At 41.3% G+C, this 18,349-nt stretch overlaps 3 protein-coding genes across 3 annotated transcripts; 1 reads left to right on the top strand and 2 right to left on the bottom strand.

Moving 5' to 3' along the window:
* Nucleotides 1–7,534: 7,534 nt before the first annotated feature.
* Nucleotides 7,535–9,734, bottom strand: LOC131230923 (putative pentatricopeptide repeat-containing protein At1g74400). The gene has a single exon (XM_058226950.1). It carries the CDS (start codon nt 9,442–9,444, stop codon nt 7,987–7,989), a length of 1,458 nt encoding a protein of 485 aa, XP_058082933.1. The 5' UTR covers nt 9,445–9,734; the 3' UTR covers nt 7,535–7,986.
* Nucleotides 9,735–10,216: 482 nt separating this feature from the next.
* On the bottom strand, nt 10,217–12,721 carry LOC131230914 (pentatricopeptide repeat-containing protein At5g61400). Its single transcript, XM_058226938.1, has one exon. It carries the CDS (start codon nt 12,512–12,514, stop codon nt 10,604–10,606), a length of 1,911 nt encoding a protein of 636 aa, XP_058082921.1. The 5' UTR covers nt 12,515–12,721; the 3' UTR covers nt 10,217–10,603.
* A 2,972-nt stretch (nt 12,722–15,693) lies between these two features.
* On the top strand, nt 15,694–17,810 carry LOC131230887 (pentatricopeptide repeat-containing protein At5g66520-like). Its single transcript, XM_058226913.1, has one exon. It carries the CDS (start codon nt 15,764–15,766, stop codon nt 17,630–17,632), a length of 1,869 nt encoding a protein of 622 aa, XP_058082896.1. The 5' UTR covers nt 15,694–15,763; the 3' UTR covers nt 17,633–17,810.
* The last annotated feature ends 539 nt before the right edge of the window (nt 17,811–18,349 follow it).

The following is an 18,349-nucleotide window of genomic DNA, read 5'->3' as shown; positions in this document are numbered from 1 at the left end:
TCCTCTCTGGATATCGCCGGGGTCTAATACACCTCACACTGACTGCCTCCTCCCTAGCTGCATAGTCAAGCAAGTGGAAGAGACCATACTATCCACCTGACCAGTAGTCTGCCAATACCTACCTGGCTCGTCGATAGCAGACTTATTTGCGAGCTGGTCAAACTCAGCCTAGCTTATAGCCCCCTTACTCGGGCGGATAAGGCCACACCCCCTTCCAACTGACCACGACACAGTGGGAGACGCGGCCTACTGGTATTCAGCACTAGGGCGCTCGTGCATCCACTCGGTCTAGACGTTGGAGCATCTCTTGGTACCAAAAAGGTTCTGGAATTTTCACCCAAAGACATCCTAAGTGCCCACAATGCTAGAGCCAATATTTCCGGTATCCGATACGACCATCTACGATGTGTCTGTGGAGGCCACGGCCCTGATGTCGCTAGGGTGTGCAGTGATCAAGTCACACATATGCGAGATGCATGAGTCATACCGAACAATCATGCAGCAATCCTGCACGTACCACGCACTCATGTGGGGGCACTCCGTCTCATAAGGAGTCCCGTAATGTCTCAGCCCAACGGCTTATACTATGATCAAACATTCCTCATATCAAGTATACATATGATGCATATGCGCACGAATCATGGAAGTGTACTAAGCATGTTATAAAATGATGAATTATCAACAAGTATGGGCCTATCAATGGGCCTTAATGAGAGTTACAATGCGGACATTTAACCAACATTGCACTTACAATGTGGACGTCAAACCAACATTGTTCCCAAGATATGACCCACCATAAAATATCATTACACAAACCGTAGGGAATCACACATTGCAATGGACCTATATACATTTCATTGGGCCTCGACCCATAGGCTTCAGATACATCAAATGGGCCGCTTCATATGGGCCTTATATAAATCAAGTGGACCGCATCAATGGGCCTTGTGTACATTGCAATGGGCCATATCCCATGGGCCTTTGAAAACATCACAATGGGCCTCATAACATGGGCCTTGTGTACATCAAAGTGGACCTAATCATATGGGCTTTACATTTATAACAAGGTGGGCCTCAACAACGGCCTCATACATATCAAGGTGGGCATCAACAACGGGCCATAATTACATCAAGATGGGCCCAATAACATGACCATTTATATTAAATGGGCCGCCCCAACTGGGCCTATGCATATCAAATGGGCCATACACAAAATAAGTGGTGATAATGATTTCCACCATTTAAAATTCCTAAGGCCCACCAAAAAATATGTTTCCCATCCAACCTAATTATAAATTAACATAGTGACAAATGAAGTGAGAAATAAATATTAACTTAATGGGAAGCTACTATGGCCCTTAGAGGTTTTTGAGCGGTAGGCGTCATTGACCGGTACTTAAAATGGTGGGGTCCACTTGATCTTTAGATCTGCCCCATTCTTTAGCTCATGCCATAAAAATTAGCTTTAAAATGGTTGGAAGGTTTGGACGCATCATGATGGACCCCATTGTCATGGGACAGTTTGAACAAAACACATAAAGGGGGTCCCACCGTCTGCCTGGAGGGTGTGACTAAAACACATACATCACTTGTGGGCTCCAACCGTCCACTGCCTGTGAACGGTATGAATAAAACACTTGCATCATTGTGGGTCCCATGTGGGGCCCACCATAACGTTTGTTTCCCATCGAATCTGTTGAGGAGGCCACGCTTACCTGGATGAAAGGAAAAGCAAATTTCATATGATCCAAGACTTCTGTGAAAAACCTCAAATGGGTTTCAATGGCAGACACACAATCAACACTGTTTCCTGTGATGTGGGCCACCTGAATTCCCTACGGAGCTGAGATTTGGAGGGGGCCCACTTCAAGAAGGGGCCCACAAAATCAACGGCTTGGATAACAAACATACATCATGGTGGGGCCCACGGCTGGGACCGTGGGTCCCTGCCGTCCGCCTACCCAAACGCAGCAGCGTACTGCTGCTGATGCTGCAGCAGGCGCTGCCTGCTTATAAATTTTTATTTTTATTTTGAAAACGCATTTTTTTTTGTAGATTTTCATACATAGGGCCCGCATCAGGAAAATCCACTCCGCCCGCTGGTTCCCATAGCTTAAGACAAGCAAAACAAGCCCAATATCTGGTATTTTTCGGTGTATAGAAATGACAGGATGATTTTTCAACGGTAAAAACTACTATTTTATGTACTATGGCCCGATAGAAGATCGGATGGACTTCATTTTTCGGCTCAACGCCTAAAACAGGCTGAAGAAAGGGATGGAAAGCTTGGATTAAAAACATACATCAGGGTGGGGCTTGAATGAGTGGCCCACCCCAAAATCTAAAAAGAATCTCTCATTAATTAATTAATTTATTATTATTATTATTATTTTTTACAGTTCACGTCCAGGCTTGGCACAACAAATATATATAAGGTGGGCTCTCCTGAGGTGGGCCACCAAATGATGGATAGTGTGTATACAATACATATAAAGTGAGCCTTACCTACAAATGTCTTGGATTCAATACATACTTCATGGTGGGGTCTATCCAAATGGGCCACACAGCCATATCATCACACACAAAAATAAATAAAAAAAGAGGGAGAGGGAAAGAGAGAAAGAGGGACACGTGTGATGGAGGGCTCCGCCACTATGAGCCCTCCCTTGCAAGAAATCATACATCAAGTGAGTCTCATTACACGTGGACCCATCAAATCAAGGATCAACGGTGGAGATCCCTTCTACATCCAAAATGGACGGTCTAGATGACCTCTTTTTATGCAAGGAAAATAAACATCATGATGGGGTCCATGGAGAATGACCCCATCATGGAATGATCATGAGCATCAAGGTGGGCCATCGGCCACACCTAGGGTCCAAAGTGAGATCCATACCATTGATCAGTAGGCCTCACTTGGCCCATCATAAGAACATGAAAAATCTAGCCTATAGAAGCACCCACCGTTCGATCTTCTCGGTCCGTTGGAACGCCGGTCTCCTTGTGCTTCACTTTAACGGTGGAAGATGGGAAATGAATGGCTAGGATGGGGGATTTTGGGATGGAAAAGTGAGCCACACAACTCACTTTTTCTCTTGGAATTCCTTGGACGTGTGCACATCTTTTGCTTGGGATTTGTTGCTTGAAAAATGAGGGAGAGAGAGAGTTGTAAGGAGAGAAGTGATGGGAGATGGGTGATGGATGTGAGTGATAGGTGAGGTAATGGATTGGTTGACTTTAGTGGTTGCTTAACTTGTGAAAAAAGAAAGCATGGGTGCTCTTGTACTTGATATGAGGTGATTGATGGGATTGATTTGACATGTTGTAGAGATTCTCTTGGGATTGCAAACGCGCGGCGTTTTCTTCGAAATAAACGCCGGCCCACATCTTCCGGCCAGGGTATCGCATTGGTGCGTGAGTCACGGCGTTGGAATCGCAGCGATGGAGCAATCGCAATGATACAAGTTTCGGATAAATCTGACTCAATTCTATAGGATACGATTTAGGGTCGTGCACAAACGTTGATTATCGGTCGCAGGTTGCTGAAATTTGACGGGAAGGATCGCGGGATTCGATAGAACAGTACGAACTAGGATACGGGTCTTACAAAAACAAACACCTAAACAGTGGCATGAGAAGTTTGATTTAAAAATACTATCTTATGATTTCATGTATAATGTAGTTGATAAATCCATATATTCTAAAGTTTGTGGTAAATATATAATTATTATTTATCTGTATGTTGAAGATATGTTAATAATAAGTAATAAAATGAAAAGTGTAACTGGAACAAAGAAGTTTCTGTCTTCCGTATTGAAAATGAATGATATTGGACAAGTGAATACCATCTTAGATGTCAAAGTTCAAAAAACATAGTGGGGGTTATGCGTTGTGACAATCTCATTACATTGATATGATACTAAATAAGTTTAACCATCTAAAAATAAAAGAGGTAAAAACCCCACTTGATCCAAGTATCAAGCTGAATGAGAATAATGGAAGAGGGAGTTGCACAACTTAAATATGTAAGTGTTATAGGCTTTCTAATGTATATTATGCGATGCACTAGACCAGATGTTACATATGCTGTGAGTAAACTTACCAAGTTTACTAGCAACCCTAGTGTGGAACAATGAAATGCTATTAATAGAGTTCTTGGTTACTTAAAAGCAATCAAAGATTTAGAGTTATTTTACTAAGAGTTTCCTACCGTATTGGAAGAACATACCGATACGAGTTGGATATCGAGTGTAAGAGATAACAACTCCACTATAGGGTGGTATTTACCCTAAGATGTACAGTTGTGTCTTGAGGATACAAGAACAAACCTGCACAACTCACTCGACTATAGAGTATGAATTTATAGTCTTGACTGCGACTAACAAAGAGGCTAAGTGGCCAAGAGATCTTTTGTTAGAAATCCTTGTATGTGTGCAGCCTATACCGGCTGTGTCACTACATTATAATGGTAAAGTCACAAAAACTCTACCAGCGATAGAAACCCAACTCAAAATTAGAAAATCTTTACGTTCGGGTTCAATGGGTAAAAATAAGTTATTGATATGTGAAAAGTTTCATCACTAAATTATATAGAACTTCATTCATAATAAACAGTGTTGTGCATTATAGATAGAGAGATGAGTCGTAGAACTATTAATGAAATCCAATATAAAAAGGCAAGTGTCTTAATGGTAACGGAGACACTGAAAATATTTCACCTATATAAACGTAGAGATAATGTTGTCTCTCATGAGAGTTTGAGTTTCTCTCAAGATCATTCATGAAATAGGATAAACACACGACCATTAATTGTACTAAGCAAGATTTGTGGGAACTCTAATAACATAAAGTGAATATACGTGTGGCTTCTCCGACTCTATTATGTAGAAATAACCAGTTCAAAGTTGCGGCTATCAGAAACTTCGATAGAACTTTGAGATATTTACACTAAGGAAAGATTTAAATCGAAAAATATCTTTCTTTATACGTATTAGTTGTGTCTAGTTTAATAGATGTTTTTTATTTGAAAAATAACTTTCAATCAAGTGGAGGATTGTTGGGGAAAATGTTTTTATATATATATATATATATAAAAAAATCAAGGTTTGTTAAAACTTGATTTTTGGTGTTTTAGGAATAGTCCCCTGTTAGAAAGGAGAGAAGAAAATTTTAAGTTTATAAGTAGGGCATTAAGTACCTTACTATTTACTTGGTGAATCCATGGAATACTGAGACTTGTGCATGTGTATGGGCTCGTGCATGAGCTTGGGCACGGGCACAATCACCATCTCCGTTGTTACTTGAAATTTAGAACTAACTCATTTTTGGGCTCATATGATAAAATGATCTAGAAAAATAGATGAATGGTGTGGATGAACCATATACTTTATGAATGGGCCCACATAGCACCGACTACTAGTCAGGCCCCACCATGATGTATAAGTTTCATCCACTCCGTCCCGTCCATTTTTCTCATATCATTTTAGGGCTTATCCCAAAAATGGGGTAGATCTAAATATCGGGTGGACCACAACACAAGTAAACAGTAATGATTGGATATTCACTATTAAAAATCTCCTGTTTTCCTTACAATATGGTCCACATGAGATTTAGACGTAACTCATTTATGGATTCATTTAATAGAATGATTTGGAAAAATAAATGGAGGACATGGATTTAACACATATATCATGGTGGGGCGCGCAAAGCGCCAACCACTTAGCCGTCTAATGGCAGGGTCAAGCCAATCCACGTCCCGTTCCAAAAAGGTAGTTGGAATCGGAAGTGTATTGGACGCGGGAGTGGCTAGTGATGCTCGGTGCCCGGTGGGTCCACCATGATGTTTGTGTTTCATCTATGCCGTTTATCAATTTTTCAGAGCATGTCATGACATGATCCAAAAAATGAGGTAGACCCAAATTTCAAATGGACAACATCATTAGAAACAGTGTTGATTGGACGCCCACTATTGAAAACTTCTTTGCAGCAACAAAAGTTTTAGATGAGTTGATATTTGTTTTTCTCCCCTTCTGAATGACTTAATGAACATTCAATTCTTACTATTTTTTGTGGTGTCTCTACTTGAGTTTTAGATCTACGTTATTTTTTAGATTAGGCCTTAAAATGATCCGAAAAATAAAAATAAAATGATAGATGAGATGGATAAAAGACATACATGGTGGGGCTTATAGAACACCGACGACTAGCTACCTTACTAGTGGCAGCATCACCAGCCAAACCACATCCAACGGGATTGTGCACTTAGTAAACTCTGTGGGCCCACCATGATATATGTGTCTTATCTACAATGTTAATTCAGCTCATTTATGGCATAACTCCATAATTTAACCATATCCAAAGCCCAAGTAGACCATAACACAGGAAACTGTGTGAATTGAATACTTACTGTTGAAAATTCCAAAAGTTTTGGATTAAGCTGATATTTGTGTTTTACCTTCATCCATGTCTGCGTGACCTTATGATCACGTTGTGGCCACCCGTCCTGTAGTGTGGCCCACTTGCGCTGTGAATATGCATCAATTTTAGGCTCATGTCCTGCAACGAGATGGAAAAAGCCCCACGGAGTTTTCTCCATTTGCAATTTGCTTTTGTTCAGGTCTCATACACGAATGCTACGTGTCCCTACGCAGAACTTTGTCGGTGCAATGAACATACCTGCCACCTTCGTCCATATCATTGTAGACCATGGTCCCAAAAATGAAGCAATCCAAATTCAAGTGGACCACACCCTAGGAAAAATTGGTGATTGACCACTAAAAACTTCTTGTGGGCCACAAAAGTTTTGGAACGGGCTGATATTTCTGTTTTCCTTCATCCATGTCTGTGTGACCTTATCAACAGGTTGGATAGAAAATAAACATTACGGTGGGACCTAGGAATTCTTTAATGGAGGACGTTCAATGACCATTTTTTTCTGCAGTGTGGTCCAGTTGAGATTTGGATCTGCTTCATTTTTGGAACCATGCCCTAAAATGAACTGGTATAACTGATGGACGGAGTGGATATATAACAGATACTGATAAGGTGGGCCCTACAGTCAGGGACTCACTTAATCCGCGCCTGGTCTGGATTGCACCAACAAACGTGTGACCTGCCCTACGCCAAAAGTCATCCTCCAAAAAGACAACGGTCCATATGGATAGCCACCTAAAATGAGCCAATTAGTACCACCGGATCAGGAGAAGACAATTTGAGGGGCACCCGTGCTTTACCTAGGTTCCTCTCCTCTCTCTTAGCAGCCACAGCAGTGGACCAACTCTGATTATTGGCTGATCTTCCCATCTGTTTGTGGGAAGGTTGCAACCATAGCATTTGAGCATGTTTGAAAGGAAGAAGCTACTTTAATGTAATTCTTCATCAAATGATGATATCTACTCAATATAACCAGTCTTTAGAGAAAAATACATGAGCAGGTAGATAGGTTAGCTACATTTTGGTCTAATGTTACTCGGCTATGGAGTTGAGTTAGTGCCTACACCTTCTAGAAGTAAGACCTGAAATTGTGAACTGCTGGTTTGATGAATAATGAAAAATGATATAACAAAATTAAGTCCAATGTGATGTTCCCTCACTGCTTAGACATAAATTTACATATGGCAATTTTTATCCAAATCGAACATCAGGACCTTTATATTCGGAATTTGATCCCAGCTTTAGTTTTGCTATCTTCTTAATAAAGTCTTCTTGTTCTCGAAGCAAGAAGAAGAAGAAGAAGAAGAAGAAGAAGAAGCATGAGTGCTCATCCCCACATGGCTTTACATGTAAAACATCGGTTTAAGTTTTGTCATCAAACTTCTGCTTTATATTCTCAACTCATTCATTCGGTCATTCCTCAAATAAACTGAGGTGGTGGAATGGGCAATGGTCTAACTGAAGTTATGGCCCTTGAGAGAGTGGAGAGGTGGAACAGGATTCATGTAGCCGAACCCAAATTAGTTGGGATAAGGCTGGGATAATGATGATGATTCATTCCTCGGCTATCTCATCATCAGCCAAATTTGAACTGTTTGGAGCATACCCGGAAGCCCTCAAGTTCCTAACCAGTCCCTCAAGAACACTGTATATCTCTCTCTTCAGAGGGTGTTTCCTGTCTGCAGCAACAAATTCATGGACTCTGCTCTCTACCTCAATCGAACTGCAACCTGGATCTCTCCGTCGCTTTATCTGTTTCCTTGCAATTGACTTCTCCAGCCACAGGCCTGCAGTGGCATACATGTTGGAGATGGTGACACAATCACCGGCAAAATCAGGCTCCAGCTCAAGCAGCCGACGCTTTATGTGAGCTCCGAGCTCAACGTTACCACGAAGGCTACAGGCACTGAGCAAGGTGCGCCATACTACTGCATTAGGCCGCATTGGCATGTTTCTGGTGAAGGTGTATGCCTCTTTTACAAGTCCAGCTCGGCAGAATAGATCCACCATGCACCCATAGTGGCAGATCCGGGGCTTCAAATGGTAATCCTTGCTCATGCTTTCCAAATGCTGCAACCCTTCTTCCACCAAACCTCCATGGCTGCATGCCATCAAAACTCCAATGAATGTGACCTCATTAGGGATGACAAAATCAACCATACCATCATTATAACGGTGATAATCATTGTTTTTGTTGTTCTCGATTGCATTTGCTTTATCTTTCATTTCAGCAAAGAGTTTTAGAGCTTCCGCTGCTTGTCCATGCACAGCATGGCCCACAATCATTGACGTCCAAGTCATTACATCCCTTTGGTTTGCCTTATCAAACAATCGCCGAGCAGTTTTGATGTCTCCACATTTTGCATACATGTTTATGAGAGCATTCTTCAGATAGAGATCTGCTTTGAATCCTTCCTTACGACCAATGTATCCGTGAATCCATTCTCCCATGTCTAGCGCCCCCAGATCTGCACAGGCAGAGAGGGCAATGGTTATAGTTACCCCGTCTGGTTCTACATTTTCCATTTGCATCTCTCTGAAGAGCTCGAGAGCCTTGTTGGGCCTTCCATTGTCAACATATGCAGAAATCAAGGCACTCCAGCAGACAACATTTCTTGTGAAGATTTCGTTGAATACGTGATGTGCGTCTTCGAGACTCCCTGTTGCTGAGTACATGCTTATGAGGGCTGTCTGAATAAAGATGATGGGTTCAAAGCCGAGGTTCACAATGAGTGCATGGATCTGTTTTCCTTCAATTGCAGAGGACGTTTTGGCGCATGCCTTGAGCATGAGGAGGAGTGTGAAGCTGTCAATGGGAGAGCTGCCTTTTCTCTGCAGACGCTGAAGGAGTACGAGGGCTCTGCTGGGGGAATTGGATTGGATATACCCATTGAGGGTGGTATTAAGCTTTCGTTGTCTGCTATGACAGTGAAGGTGGGCTTGGCGTGGGGCCCTTGCAAGTAGCTTGGTCCCCGTCACAAGAAGAGCAGCAAAGTGGTGTAGCACTTTCATGATCCGTGTGGGTCATAACACACAAAAAAAAAAGAAAAAAAAAAGGGTACTGTTGTTGGATAATTTCTCAATTTGGAAATAAGAAATTCAACAGTGTTTCATCCTCCAAGAATGCATGTGGTTGCTCTTTTAGGTGCAGAGACATTTATGGGAAGCTTTGTATGGTGGCGATGCCTCCAATCCTCATAACTATGGGAAAGCTCATCGGTATTTAATAGGAGCATGACTCATCTTCCAATTCTATGGACACCAGTATAAAAATTAAAAAAAATAATAATAATAATAAATACCGAGAAGTATCTTTCTACGCGGCTTCCTGAACGCCTTACAAGATCACGAAAGCTCACTGGCTACCTTAAACTAATCTCTAACTTGGTCTCTAAGGGATAGCAAAGTATGACATCAACATCTTAAGGCCTGCTCATTTATAGTGCTTCTCTCAGCTTGTTTCAGTGAAAACAGCAAGTGTTTAAATTATTGTGTAGAAGCATTCAACCAACTCCTCTTCAAACTCATCCTGCCTTGATTGATCTACCGAAGGATACAAACACTCAATACTCTCTCCACTGAAATGAGTAACAGCCTTCAAGAGGCTAATGTTGCATAACAAATCTAGTCCATTTCCTCAAGTTGAATAACACCATAAATTCGTAAGAAGGGCTGAATCTAATCAAATAGTAAAAAATCAGATCATAAATCGTAAGGATGTCCCAAAATACTTCTAAAAGCAAAAAAGAAGGAAATATGTATAGAAGTATGAAAAAACAAGTAGTTGAAAACCTAAGTAGCAATCAATAACGTTTCACATGAAAGTTCTAGTCAATATAAAACGTTCCATGACACCCATGTAGTACTAATGCACACATAGACTGATCAGACATTGGAAAGAACGATCTCAGTATATTGCCTGCTGTTACATTCCCTCACCCTCAAATTCATATGATAAATCATACCATTAACTGTTCGAGACCATGTAAAAAATAAAAATAAAAACTAAAACCCCGTCACGATCCCTTCTTTTAGTGAAGTAAATTGTACAAATCTTGTGGGATGCCTATCAAACAAAGATTAAACTGAATCCTAGTTCGATTTCCATGATAAATGAATCAGATTATAGAACCTGAATTGTAAATTGTAGGATATTAACCACGAGCTCATGTTATGAGCACCCAAAATGTGATTCAAGATCATGATAGTCCAAGGGACACCTGAGAGCTGATTGGATGTCACCATTCTCCCGATAACCACTAGCCAATACATGATATGTAACAGCATTGGGCATTATACCCATTTTCAGCATGTCCGCATGCAGCATCATAGCATTCAGCAGGTGCCCTGACTGGCATTGCCCCCACATAAGGACAGTGTAAGTAAGAACATCTGGTATCAAACCCGAATCTATCATGTCCCAGAAAAACTTACTGGCTTTAATAATCCATCCATCTCTACAGAGACCATGAATTAGAGCTGTATATGTTACTCGATTTGGTGAACAGCAGCTACTTTCAGCCAGAGCATCAGTTGCAAATTCTTTTCTGTGTATAGTTCCACCAAAACCAGCCCCTGTTTTCTCCATGAAGAGTTTGACCGCATCATTAATTCGCCCATCCTTGCACAATCCATCAACCAGGCAACTGAGTGCAAAATTGTTTGGAGTAAGGCCCATATCCTCCATTTCCTTGTGCAACCTAAATGCCTCTTTCAGGTTGCCATCTTTTGAGTGCCCATCAATCAGTGCTGTATAGGCAACAATGTCGGGTTTGAGACCTTTTACCACCATTTCTGAATATAATCCCATGGCAAACTCCATCATCCCCTCCTTGCAGTACCCATCTATTAACGAAGAAAAGGTGATGACGTTAGGTTCTATACCCTTATTGACCATCCATGAGCACACTTCCAAAGCTGCCTCTATATTTTCTTGTTTACAGTACCCATCGATCAGTGTATTATAAGTGACTGAATTAGCTTGAATTCCATCTTGCTGCATTTTTCGGAATAAATCGGTCCCTTCCACCACTCTACCCTCATTGCAGAGACCCTTTATCAGTATGCTGTATGTGAAGACATCAGGCGAGATATTCACCTTGGTCATCTCAGAATAGAGACCAACAGCTTCCCGCATATTGCCCGCCTTACAGTGACCATCAAGCAGACAGTTATAAACGAAGACATTTGGAAGAAAACCTTGCTTTAACATACCAACAAAAAGCTTTCTCGCTCTGCTCAATTCCCCTTCCTTGCAGAAACCGTCAATCAATGTACTAAAGGTAACGACATTTGGCTGCAAACCATTTCTGAGCATTTCTTCATACAGTCCAAGTGCTTGGTTAGCACTAACCGCTTTACAGTGACCATCCATGAGAGCATTGTAAGTGTAGACGTTGGGAAGCACACCCGATTGGCCCATCGTTCTAAACATGCGGACTGCTTGTGAAAGGTTACCCTCCTTGCACAGGCCAGAGATAATGGTGGTATAAGTAACAACCGTTGGATCAATCCCCTTGCTGACCATCTGGCCGAACAAGGAAAGAGCTTTGGTTTGGTGGCCTTGGTAACAGCAAGCATTGATAAGAATGTTATAGGTGACGACAGTGGGGACGAGGCCGCGGAAGAGCATATCCTCATACAGCTTCCAGACGGTATCGAGTCTGGCCATCTTGAGGGATGCGTGGAGGAGGGAATTGCAGGCGTTGGCGACGGGTAAAGCCTTGAGCTTGTGATATAGCCAAGAGGCTTCATCAACGAGATCCAATTGGGAGAAGGCGATGATGAAGACGTCAAGGACAGCAGGAGAGGATTTGGAGAGAGCGAGAGCATTAAAAATAGAGGAGGGTTTTTGAAGAGATTGGATGAGGTGCTTGGTGAAAGAGATGGCCTTGCCGTAGCGTTTAGAAGTGGCAAAGGCATGGATGATTGTGGAATGGAGCTGTGGAGATGATGATGATGATGATGAATATCTTGATCTTGATAAAGAGAAGGGAGTTGCAGTGGAAAGAGTACCGCCAATCTTCTTTAATGAGGAAGAGAGGAGTTTTGGGCATTTTCTTCCCATGCATCCACCATACATTTCGTTCGTTCTATTTCTACGATACCAATTACCATATGAAGGGTCCTGATTATTTGTTGGGCCCACCAAATTTTTATATGATTACTTGTAATCGGACGACATTGGCTGTTTGGCTACAGGCATTTGACTGTAAAGACATATTACGGCTTTTTAAAGCATTACACGAAGGATGTTTCATATTAAATAAAGTCTTTGCAACTAAAAAGATATAAACGGTTGATATACATTCATCATGTGCGGTCCATTTTCAATTTATTCATCATGTGCTTCTTTTGACGCTATCCTGTATTGAAAAAGACAGCCTTAGGATGGAAGAAAAAGAAGGATAGAAATCTGTCATTAAAAACTTCCTAATTGCACCTGGAATCAACGGGTACTGCATAAGCATGAGCACTTGATCTCAAGATCTCAGTGTTGAAAGTGAATTTATCTACCATTGACCCATGGAGCTAGAGAGCTCCTAATGAGGTGCGAATACCCACCTAATACACTATGAATACTTTGCATGAATATTTCACAAGTTAAAGCATATAAATTATCATATAAAGTATTTGGGGAAAAAAATGGACAAAACGATAAGTCAACTTATAGAATAGACCAACTCTGCTGAAATGACATAAGCCGATAAAGCATGAGTTAGGAAATCTCTCATCTCACAAAAATCCCGAGTTTCCTATAAATAAAGGTGCCATCCTGAGTTTCCTATAGCCATGAAATCAGGAAAAAATTCAACCCAAATGATATCCAGAGTTTCCTATAAATAAAGGTACCATCTACCATTTAAGGTACGTGAAATACGGAGAAAAATCTTAATATTTGACTGTTATCTCTTTCCCGAAGACTTTTACTCTCTTCTCAAAGACCTTGATCCAGCCACTCTTTTGTTCCTCTTTTATACTTCTACGAAGGCCCATGCAATGGATCTACCTGAAAATTGCATGTATTTAAACTTAGAGAGAAATGCTCACACTAGTTGGACCATTTAAATTGATCAAATTATGGATTAAATGTCAAATTTTCTATTTTCATCCACATGTAATGAGTTTTACATAAGTATGTTGAGAATTATGTATCAAAGATCCAACCCGTTTATTAAATAGAGCATGCTAATAAAATTTTATGCACTAAAATTTAGTAAATTTTCATTACCACTAGAGCTACACATGTAACTTGAATCTAAACTATTGGAGTAGATTTCTAATAGTTTACCTTTCTTATAGAGTATATCGTACTATTGATAAAAATATATATATATTTTTTCTCATATACTTACAATGGACCCTACTCAATTAACAGATCAGATTTGCAAGATATGTGGTGCATCACTCAAATATATCATATGCGTATACCTTATTATTTTCTTTGTAAACACTTGGCCTCCTCTTTTCTATCTCCTCGTTTAACCTCTTTTTCCTTATTTAATGCTCTCGTTTAGCCACGGGGTCAGTGCTCTGTGGGTCCCACCATTATGTATGTGTTTCATCCATTCTGTTCATCCGTTTTTATTGATAATTTTGGGGCTTTACACCAAAAATGAGAGGGATATAAATCTCAGGTGGACCACATCACAGGAAGCAATAGTCATTGGATATCCACCATTTAAATCCTCCTAAGGTCCACTGTACTGTTTATTTGACATCCAATATGTTGATTAGCTCATACAGACCTAGATGAAGGGAAAAAACAAATATCATCTTGATCCAAAATTTTTATTGCCCCCAAAATTTTTTAATGGTCAACGTTAACTCATCACTGTTTCATGTAATGTGGTCCCCTTGAGATAGGGATATACCTCATTTTTGATATTATACCATAAAATAATCTGAAAAAGTAGACATACGGAATGTATGAAACACATACATCATGGTATGGCCCACAGAGCACCGACCACTGGCTGGCAGGGGAGTAGTCGATCCGTTTCCCTTCTCCGCCGGCATTGACGCTAGCTGATTCGCCACGGAACTCAGCGAGTCTCGCTACTGAAGTGATGTCCCATTCTGTAGGCCCCACCATGATGAATGTATTGCATCCACACCGTCCATTCATTTAGAAAGATCACTTTATAACTTGAGACAAGGAATTAAGCAGATCCAAAGCTTAAATGGATCCCACCACAGAAAACAGTGGGGATTCAATGCCTACCCTTAAAACATCTTGAGGCCACATAAGTTTTCGATCAAGCTAATATTTGTGTTTTCCCTTATTCCATGTCGAACTTATAAAAAGGTTGGATATCAAATAGAAACCATAGTAGGCCCTATGAAGGTGTCAACGGTGATTGTCATTCTCCCCACGGTTTGATGTGGTGAGGTTTACTTGAGCTTTGGATCTACATCATTCTTTGACTCATGCCTTAAAATGATCTCTCCAAATGTATAAACAGTGTGTGGATACAACACATACATCACGATGGCCCCAAATAACGTGTGACATCACTTCAGGTTCAGTAGCTAATTGACAACCGGAAGCGTTATGACTCATGAGCATTAACTTCGGACCTTAAAATACGTGTACTATTTTAGTGTTTTGGGAACATATAGGACTTTCACTCCTATTTTTTTTTTTATGGATATACTTAATATGTATGCAAGATCCACTCAGACCATTAGATGTATAATCAAGTAATAGGCCTAGTATCAATAAATCAGGCTAACCAGCGATTCAAATGGGCCACACCAATGAGAATAATTAGGAGAGAGACATCCACCCTTGATTTTTACAGGGCCAATCACGACAAAACTTTGAAATCTATTCCAACCATTAGATGTTAAACCAAAAGTAAGCCTAGGTCCCAAAATTCAGATTTATATATCATTCATGTGAGCCACACTAGGGGAAACTGTTTGGATGGTGAACCTTTCCATGTACACTGATTCCAATAGTGTGGTCCTCTTGAACTAGGGATGGAGATAAATTTTGAGAACTTCCTTTAAAATGGAGTGACATTTGTGATGAACGGGGTTGATTTTACATTAACACCATGATAGCCCACCCAAGCCGTGGCCACTTTTCTATGCTAAAATGAAATTAGTAGGCAATGAAAGCATTTACATTAATTAAGAAGAAGAAAGTTTTCATTAAATGCACAGCTAGTTGGACGAAAATGTAAATGTCCAACTAGTTGTGTGTGAGCATTACTCAAACTTAAAATTTTACCAGACATCAAATCTTGTATCTGATCATTATTATTATTATTATTATTATTATATATACGGAAGCAACTTATGTTCAAACTCGTCAAAATATGTCATGGACCAACTTTTGAATTCGAGATGTGTACAACAGCATATATTCTCTCTCTTGGAGAGCTGCAAATGTAGGAAGAAGCTGAGTCAGATCCATGCCCAGATCCTCGTTAACGGCTTCTCCCAAAAGAAATTCCTCCTTTCCAAGCTCATTTCCTCCTGCATTTCCTCCGGAAATCTCCTCCACGCACACGTTGCTTTCCACCAAATCCATAACCCAACCACAGTCTTATATAACCATATGATCAGAGGCTTCGCCCGCAGCTCAACGCCCCACCACTCCTTTCTACTCTACAATCAAATGAAAGCAAGCCATGCCCAAAAACCCGACAGTTTCACCTACTCCTTCCTCCTCACTTCCTGTTCGACACCTTCTTTCTCAATACACGGCCAACAGCTACATGGGATCATTGTCTCCACCGGCTTCTCTTCCTGCATCTTCGTGCTCACTAATCTCATTAACATGTACATCGCAACCAGTCAGGGCAATGCAGTGGCCGATGCACGTCGCGTCTTTGACGACATGCCACTCCGCAACACTGCCACATGGAATTCTATGATCGCTGGGTATTTGAGATGTGGTGATGCAGACGCCGCTCGTAGGATGTTTGATGACATGCCTGAAAGGAATGTCATCTCGTGGACAACCGTGATTGCTGGCTGTGCTCAGAGTGGGAGGTGCAAGCAAGCCCTCTTACTTTTCCATGAAATGCAGAAGGCCCGCGTGGAACCAGACCAGGTAGCCATGGTTGCTGCACTATCCGCATGCGCTGAATTCGGAGATTTGAAGTCGGGAAGATGGATCCACGCCTTCATAGATGAGGTTCCGGGGTTTAAACAACCACGGCTTGTTTCCCTGAACAATGCACTCATTCATATGTATGCGAAATGTGGCGTCATCGAAGAAGCCCATAGGATCTTCGAAGAGATGCCTCAGCGAAGTGTCATCTCTTGGACTACTATGATCACAGGCTTTGCTATGCACGGTCGCGGAGAGGATGCACTCAGTGTATTCAAGCGAATGCAAAGCATGGGAGTAAGGCCCGATGAAATCACCTTCATCGGGGTGCTATGCGCATGCAGCCATGCAGGTTGGGTTGATGAAGGCCGTCGCTGTTTCGATCACATGATTCGAGTCTGCCACATCACACCTAGGATTGAGCACTATGGGTGCATGGTTGATTTGCTGAGCCGTGCGGGTCTGTTGGACGAAGCAAACAAGCTTATTGACACCATGCCCATTGAGCCCAACGATGTTGTGTGGGGTGCCCTTCTTGGTGGGTGCAGGATTCACAAGGACGTAGAGCTGGCAAGCCATGTGGGTGGCCAGTTGACAGAGCTAGAACCAGACCGAGCCGCGGGCTACCTAGTTCTCCTATCGAACGTGTATGCAGCAGCTAAGAGGTGGGATGATGTTGCTAGAGTGAGGGGGAGGATGGTCCAGATGGGGGTAAAAAAACCAGTTGGTCGCAGCTGGATTGAAGTTAATGGTGTCATCCACGATTTCGTGGCTGGGGACCAAACACATGGGCAAGCTGCTGCCATCTACAAGATGGTAGACGAGATCATGAAGCAAGCCAAATTGGCAGGCCACATACCTGACACATCACAGGTGTTGTTGGATGTGGAGGAAGAAGAGAGGGAGAGCTTTCTCCATTTTCACAGTGAGAAACTGGCAATAGCTTTTGGGTTGATTAGCATCTCAGATGAAGGAATACCTATCCAGATTGTGAAGAACCTTCGCATCTGTACTGACTGCCACTCCACTGTTAAGTTTGTTTCAAAGGCTTTCAATAGAGAAATCAGCATCAGGGATCGAAATCGTTTCCACCATTTCAGAGGAGGAATCTGTTCTTGTAGGGACTATTGGTAAAGCATTATTATCTCCCACCTTTTGCCAATTCCTAATTTACAGTAGGAACATTTGGGAGGCTCATCTTTTACATGTTCAGGCCAAGTTCCAATCCAGATATGAAAGCCCATTTGGAAACTAATTAGCAAACTGGTTTAACTGGAATTGTGAACCATGTAGATCAGAGATTGACAGGAAACCAGTTTACTCACCACGCCTGGTACCCTTTCTTCTGGTCTTGGTCCGGTGAAAGAAAAATTACCCACATCACAAAACTCCATCGTTCTTCTTTCAGCTCATAAAAATGAGGTAGGAGGGTCATTTGATACCTACTGAGACACTGTTTGATGGTTCTCATGCATGCAGACAGTATTAACTTGGCTCAAATTAGACAGTAAAAGTCCTAGAAAGCTCTGTAGCTAGCTTATAACACCAAAATCAAATTGTTTGAACAATCCTAACCTTCAATTAACAGATATGTTGAATTTCGGTCAATGACTATTTCTTACATTCTAACTATCCATTAGATTTCCTCCAATCAGCCAGTTAGAATGACATCATTGTAGTGTTTCTTTTATTTATTAATTGGCGTATCTAAAGTGTACTCCATATTGCACAGTTTAATTTGAGCTACTTAGCATGCCACATTTATAGTGTTTTCATATGAATCATCAAAGCCTACTAGATTGTCAAAGCCTAAAAACAGGATGGAGTTATTAAGCTTTGCCCAATTTACAC

Source organism: Magnolia sinica, chromosome 2 (genome assembly GCF_029962835.1).
Source record: "Magnolia sinica isolate HGM2019 chromosome 2, MsV1, whole genome shotgun sequence".
Taxonomy (NCBI): Eukaryota; Viridiplantae; Streptophyta; class Magnoliopsida; order Magnoliales; family Magnoliaceae; genus Magnolia; species Magnolia sinica.
Note: the sequence above shows the minus strand (reverse complement) of the source record. Positions and strands in the feature narration are given on the sequence as shown.

What these genes read in the sequence shown, in the direction of transcription:
- LOC131230923 (XM_058226950.1), bottom strand. Translation starts at nt 9,444, where the DNA reads ATGAAAGTGCTACACCACTTTGCTGCTCTTCTTGTGACGGGGACCAAG.
- LOC131230914 (XM_058226938.1), bottom strand. Translation starts at nt 12,514, where the DNA reads ATGTATGGTGGATGCATGGGAAGAAAATGCCCAAAACTCCTCTCTTCC.
- LOC131230887 (XM_058226913.1), top strand. Translation starts at nt 15,764, where the DNA reads ATGGACCAACTTTTGAATTCGAGATGTGTACAACAGCATATATTCTCT.